Genomic DNA, 6,741 nt, shown 5'->3' with positions numbered 1-6,741 from the left:
GCGTGGCAGGACGAATGAGCAGGAAGCTCCACCCTTGAGCAAGCAGGTTCCAGGCTGAGGGAAGGGAGGCCACAGGCAAACACTCATACCTTAAAAGTAAATAAGCTCTTTTGTTAATAACCCTAAATCTTAACATATTTTATGTACTTAAAAATCTATATTCATCAAGCCTTGAGAGGTGGTTTGGCAGTTAGGTACACTGACTGCTGTTCAAGAGGACTTGGGTCCAATTCCTAGTACCAACATGGTGGCTCACAACTGTAACTTCAGTCCAGGGCATCCAGTACCTTTATCTGGCCTCTGAGGGCACCAGGCAAAAAATATACATGAAGGCTGAATACCCATACACATAAAAATAAAATACATATTAAACTTTTATCTTTGTTAATTATTTTTAAAGAAATAAATAGTAAGCTTTATGTTCAAGTTTTATTGAATAAAATTTTCCATTTGTTTACACATTTGAACTATGAAAATAAGTTGCTGGGGGCTGGAGAGATGGCTCAGCAGTTAAGAGAACTGACGGCTCTTCTGAAAGTCCTGAGTTCAAATCCCAGCAACCACATGGTGGCTCACAACCATCTGTAATGGGATCTGATGCCCTCTCTGACTTCCTCTGGAGTCAGGAAGAACTGAGGCCAGACTGGTCTTTACTATATATTGGTTCAAAGCCAGCCAAAGTTACATAGTGAGACTGTCACAACAGAGATCAGAGAGATCATTGAGAGGATAAAAGTACATACTACATGGTGGAGAGAAAACCAATTACTACAGGTTGTCCTCTAACCTCCATTGGCATTGCTGTTGTAACCCCCCTCCCCTAATACTCACAAAATGAATAAAATGTAGTAAGAAGTTGGTTTGAAAAGCTAAGTGTGAGCTGTGTATGATGACATGCATATTTAATTCCTTTACTTGGGAGGGCAGAGGCTTGGTAGTTAAGAGCTCTGTGAATTTAGAGGCCAGCCTGGTCTACATAGTGAGTTTCCGGCCAAGTAGACTATATAATAGTACCCCATCTTTTTAAAAACAGAAAGAAAAAAAAAATGGTTCAGTGGCTAAAGGCACATACTTCTCTTGCTACAGACCCAGTTCAATTCCAGGGGTCATGTGGAATAGCTCATGACTGACGAGTTCTAACCTCAGGGAATGCAGTGCCTTCTGGCTTCCATAGATGCTAATACATGCCCATATTTAGACACACATGCATCCTTATAATTAAACATAGAATAAATCTTTTTAACCAAAGTTATATATTTGAGTTAAATTTATCAAGAAAGAGAAACTCCTTTTGGAGGAAAGGAGAAAGGTAAATTGAAATGTATGGAGGTTAGCAGTTTTTAGACAAGTTTATTGTAATTTGAATATTTTGGATGAAAAGATAATTTTTCTTTTCTTTCTTTTTTTTTTAAAGCTAAGTCATAACATTAAAAATGTGGTACTACGACCCAGTGGAACAAAACAAAGTCGCCTAATGTTGACTTTACAAGATAACAGCTTCTTGTCTATTGACAAAGTACCAAGTAAGGATGCAGAGGAAATGAGGTTGTTCCTAGATGCCGTCCATCAAAACAGACTTCATGCAGGTAAGCACCAGCCATCTGGTGAGTCTAACATTAACAGTTCTAAAGGAATGTGGTGACTAAGGGCTGGGTATGAGACTCACTTGGTAGTGTTTGCCTCGCATGTACAAGGCCCTGGAGTCGATCCCTAACAGCTCAGTACATAGAAACTGAGCATGGTGGGCATGCATGTAATCACAACACGAGTAGAGGCGAGAGGATCAAAGTTTAAGATCATCCTTAGCAGCGTTAGCTATCTGAGATGGCTAGCCTAAGCTGTATGAGTCAAAGAATATGACGACTGTACACTAGTATTCCTGATAGAAAAATCCTCAGCTAAGTATTATTAGACTTAACAGTGGCACAATACAAGAATTATGTTAAATTTATTCCTGGAATGTTAGAATAGTGCAGCATGAAAATGAGTCTATATCATGTACCACATTAACAGAAGGAAGGACAAGAACATATGATCATCTCAATTGATGTTAAAAAAATGACAAAATTTAATATTCTTTGACAAATACTCTATTAAATAGACTTATGGGTAGAAAAAACTATTTCAATGTGATAAAGGATTTTCATGTTAAGCACACAGCTTACGCATTTAAGAGAAAAATCTAAAAGCCCTTTTCTCTAAAATCAATAATAATATAAGGATGTCGTTCTTGCCACTTCTGTTCAATATGAGCATTTGAAATCTTGCCAGAGCAACTGGGCAATGAAGAAATAAAGGGTGTTCAAATTGAAAAGGAGGAAGTAACTATCCCTGATTAACTTTATCTTGGTTTTATTTTTAAGTGTAACACATGAACAGAATGGAGCTGTAGTTGTAATAGAACAGGCACTTAGCATGTACAAGGTCCTGCATGCCTCCACCCCTCTCCACAGAGAATGAAGATGTAGCAGTATGAGTTTTCTTAGCTTTAGTTAATATATTAGTATACCACTCTTGTAAAATAAGGTTTTTGTGGGTTTCTGTTTAGTAGTCATTTGTTTATACCACCAATCTTAAACTATGATAACATCAGTATTAACAGTACTGAGTTCAAGTAGGGTGAGATGGCAAATGCCTGCTGTCCTGGCACCCAGGAAGCTAAGACTAGGAGACCTTGTTTAAAAACGGTCTGTTAACTAACTGTTAAGGAAAGGACAGAAGAGAAAGATCAGGAGGGAGATGTACAATATACTTGTAACTGTTAGTTAAGAGGTAGTAGGATTGTGAGTTTAAAGCCAGCCTGGACTCTATAGAAAAATCCTGTCTCAAAAAAGCATTTGAATATAGACAGCACTGTTTAAGATCTTACACATTGGGAACTCAGTCTATATTTCTGTTTTGCTTTTGTCTAACATAACCATCATACTTTTCTTTCATCTAAGTAAAGTTTGAATCATCATTTTGAGTTTTAAAAAATAAAATGATAGTATTGTAATTTAAAGAGAAGAGTGAATTCTAACACTCTGGGTGGAAAAGATAATTGATCACTTAGACTCTATATATCATTTAGATGATCTCCATGGCAAAGGAACAATACTAGCTAGAGTGATGTCACAGAATAATTTTTTTTGAGGTTCTAGGGATTGAACCCAGAGCCTCACAGATGCAAGGCAAGCACTCAACTGCTGAGTCAAATAATCAGATGTTAATGTCATTAACATTTGAAATAGGGTCTTGGTAATCTGTGCAGGTTCTCCTACACTTGTTCTCCTACGTGATATAATGTTAATATCATTATGAAACAGAACCCATTATATAAACTAATAAGAAAGAATTCAGGAGTGAATGGGAAAAAAAACTGCAAAAAAATGAATTCAGGATGTAGAACTTTCAGCATGAAAAAAAATGCTCAAATTCATAATTAAGCTCGACTTCTTTTTTTAGACTTAATCATTTTAATGTGTGAGTGTTTTGCCCTCATATATATGTACAATGTGTGTACTTGGTGCCTGTGGAGGTCACAAGAAAGCATTGGATCCCCTGGAATAGGAGTTACTGATGGTTGTGAACTGCAGTGTTTGTGCAGGTCTTCTGCAAGAGCAGCCAGCGCTCTTATTCACTCACTGAGCCATTCATTCCTTAACACTGGGATTTTTGTAGCTGTGTGAGGAAAGGAGGAGAAAAAGTCCGTATTTTAGAGTACCTTGAGCTTTTGTAAACATGTATGGATTTTATTATTATTTTTGGAGTAGAAATTATTCTGCTTGGTAATTTTTTTTAACTAAAATCATTTTAGTTACTTTTATTTTGTGGATATGTGTATGAATCCATTCACCATGACACAGTATGCACACATGTGAAGAGTCGGTTTTCTCCTTCCATCATATGGGTTCCAGAGGTGGTTTAAGTTTGGTGACATGTGCCTACACAAACACACTAATAATACAAAATAAACAAAAGGTAATATTTTTTAAATAAAAACTATAATTGTTACTGTTTCTAATATTGACACTGGTGTAAGTATTCATGGCTAAGTTACAGTGATATATTTTCCACAGTGTTAATTGTAACATACTACATGTGAGAGCTTCTAGCATTTTCTTTTGTCCTGTAAACTGTTCAATGGCCTCCCCTTTTGTGTTACTTTTTTACTGGCGCTTTTATCCCAGTGTGTGGCTGTGTATCTCGTTTGTACATTGATTCTATCAGAGACAATCGAATGCTTTGTCTTCTTTCCTTATTACTTTCATTTCTATATTATTATGTAGCAATAATAATGATGAATATTTTTACTAAATTACATGGTTTATTCATTTTTGTCCACCAGCTATGAAAGCTTCTCAAGGTTCTGGTAGTTTTGGAACTATTCTGGGCAGCAGGACCTCTCAGAAGGAAACTAACAGACAGCTTTCTTACTCAGACAATCAGGTATGTTCATTTAAATTGTCCTAGCTTTTTAAAGAATTGATTAGCACATAGATGCTAAGTAGCCACATAGAATGGACTTTAGGTGATCTCTAGTGTAGCAGTGTCACAGTGGTACTTTGACATAGCTGGCCTCTTATCACTTTGTTTTTATAAGCAGTTTCTTAAATTTTATCCCAATTTTACCTTTCTGTTGTTGTTTTGGTTGGTTGGTTGTTTTGAGACAAGTTTCTCAATGTAGCCCTGACTATCTTGGAACTAGTTCTGTAGACCGAACTGGCTTCAAACTCAAGAGACCCACCTGCCTCTGCCTTCCAAGTGCTTGGATTAAAGGCCTGTGCCACCACTGATGCCTGTTTTACAATTCAATTTGACCTTCTTACATAGTTTTTCTAAATACATTACATAGTTTTCCTTAACAATTGTTTAATGTCTCACGGTTATCAGAATAGACTACAATGTTGTTTTTACAACCAAGGATTTCTTATTATAAAATCTGGCATATAGTACTGCCACTTATAGACATGTGTCAGCAGTTAAGCTCATGTTTCCTGAGTCTCAGTACCTGTCTGGAAAATGGAGACAGCACCAACATCTTAGAAGTTCTGAAATAGTACATGTAAAAGGGGCTAGCTGTGTACTGTACTATTAGAGACCACCTTAGAGTGTTTGCTGCTATTTCTTTGATGCCTTTGGGCCTGTCGTATATCGTGAACCTTGCCTTTACACTGTATGACCCCACACTATTTTATTGAGATTGTCCCTTTGATTTGAAAAAAGCTTTTGTTTATAGTATTCAGTAAGCTGTGAGACTTGGTGTGCACCAGTAAATATTCTTTCAGCAGTTTAGCAATCATTGTGTTTCTTTTCATTGGTTTGCAAAGGAAAGCCAGGTATAAAATCAGAAACTTCAAAGCTCTTCTGTAAATATATTTGTACAGAGATGATTACTGAGATAATACTTGCTGGTTTGAACAGTAATAAAGAGATAAATAACTCTTAGGTTCTATCTTTGTGTGTGTGTGTGTGTGTGTGTGTGTGTGCCATTTGCATAAATCTGGTAGTCAGAGAACAGCTTATAGGAGTTTATTTTCTTTTTATACCACATGCATCCTGGTGAATGAATTTGGGTCATCAGACTTCATGATAGGTGCGTTTACCTACTAAGCCATCCATCTAAGCTCACACAAAGATTTATTTTTTGTTTTTTTGAGACAAGTTCTTTCTCTGTAGTTCTGGCTATCCTAGAACTTGCCTCGGACTCACAGAGATCTTCCTTCATTTTTCTTTGCTTCCCAGTGATGGGAGTAATGGTTTGGCCACCATACCTACATGAAGACGAAGATGATTATTATCATGAGAAAGTGTGTAGGGAACAACCAGTGTTTCCTATTAGTATGTATTTTTTTGGAATTTTATATAGAAGGAGTGGAGGAGTCTGGCCTCTTTAAAGTATATTTTGAGATGAACAAATTTATAGTTAGAAATGTAAATGCTAGAATGTTAAAATGTGTAGCAGATAAAAATGTTTTGGGTTTTGTTTTGTTGTGTTTTGGTTTTGGTTTTGGTTTTGAGACAAGGTTTCTCTGTGTAGCCTTAGCTTTCCTGAATCTCCCTCTGTAGACTAATCTGGACTCATTTGCAACAGAAACCTGCATGCCTCTAGGTCCCTTTTTTGCTGGGGTTAAAGCTGTGCATCATCACCTATAATCATCTATAAACATCTATAATATTAATTTTACATAGTTTTCTACATTGTCATTTCATCTTCCTGGAGCTAGAGTTACAGGTGGTTGTGAGGTGCCTGACGTGGGTACTAGGAACCAAACTCTATTTGCAAGAGCATTTTGCCCTCTTAACCTTGGGCCATATCTTCAGCACCTCATTGTAGGTTTGGAGGTAAAATACTTTTATGATCAAAATTTCAGCCAATAAAGGGTTGGAGAGTTGGCTTAGCAGTAAAGAGCATTTGTTGCTTTTGCCAGAAGCCCTGTGTATCATTCTCAGAACCCACACGGGGCTCACAACCATCTGTGACTTCAGTCTTACGTGATCTGATAGCCTCTTCTGACCTCTGTGGGCACCAGGCAGACATGTGATGCACAGACATACATATAGGCAAAACATAAAACAAATGAATAAATTAAGTAAATAAGATAATTCATTTTTTTCAATAACAAAAATGGCCAAACAGTATATAGCTAGTACACTACCAGTATATTTAAATAAATAGAGAAATAAGGGAAAAACAGCAGGTTGGGAAATAGTGGAATTCAGTCCCAGAATCACATAATTCTTTTTTTTTTTTTTTTTTTT

General features: G+C 36.6%; 1 protein-coding gene across 5 annotated transcripts in view; it reads left to right on the top strand.

Annotated features, from left to right (window-relative positions):
- Nucleotides 1-6,741, top strand: part of Usp37 (ubiquitin specific peptidase 37) — a 94,214-nt gene that overhangs the window by 35,005 nt on the left and 52,468 nt on the right. For all 5 annotated transcript variants that reach the window (XM_021170821.1, XM_029478596.1, XM_029478595.1 and 2 more), the window contains 2 exons: nucleotides 1,415-1,586; nucleotides 4,328-4,428. In XM_021170821.1, the coding sequence (XP_021026480.1) occupies nucleotides 1,415-1,586; nucleotides 4,328-4,428 (273 nt within the window). The remainder of the gene's footprint in view (nucleotides 1-1,414; nucleotides 1,587-4,327; nucleotides 4,429-6,741) is intronic.

Source organism: Mus caroli, chromosome 1 (assembly GCF_900094665.2).
Source record: "Mus caroli chromosome 1, CAROLI_EIJ_v1.1, whole genome shotgun sequence".
NCBI lineage: Eukaryota > Metazoa > Chordata > Mammalia > Rodentia > Muridae > Mus > Mus caroli.
Note: the sequence above shows the minus strand (reverse complement) of the source record. Positions and strands in the feature narration are given on the sequence as shown.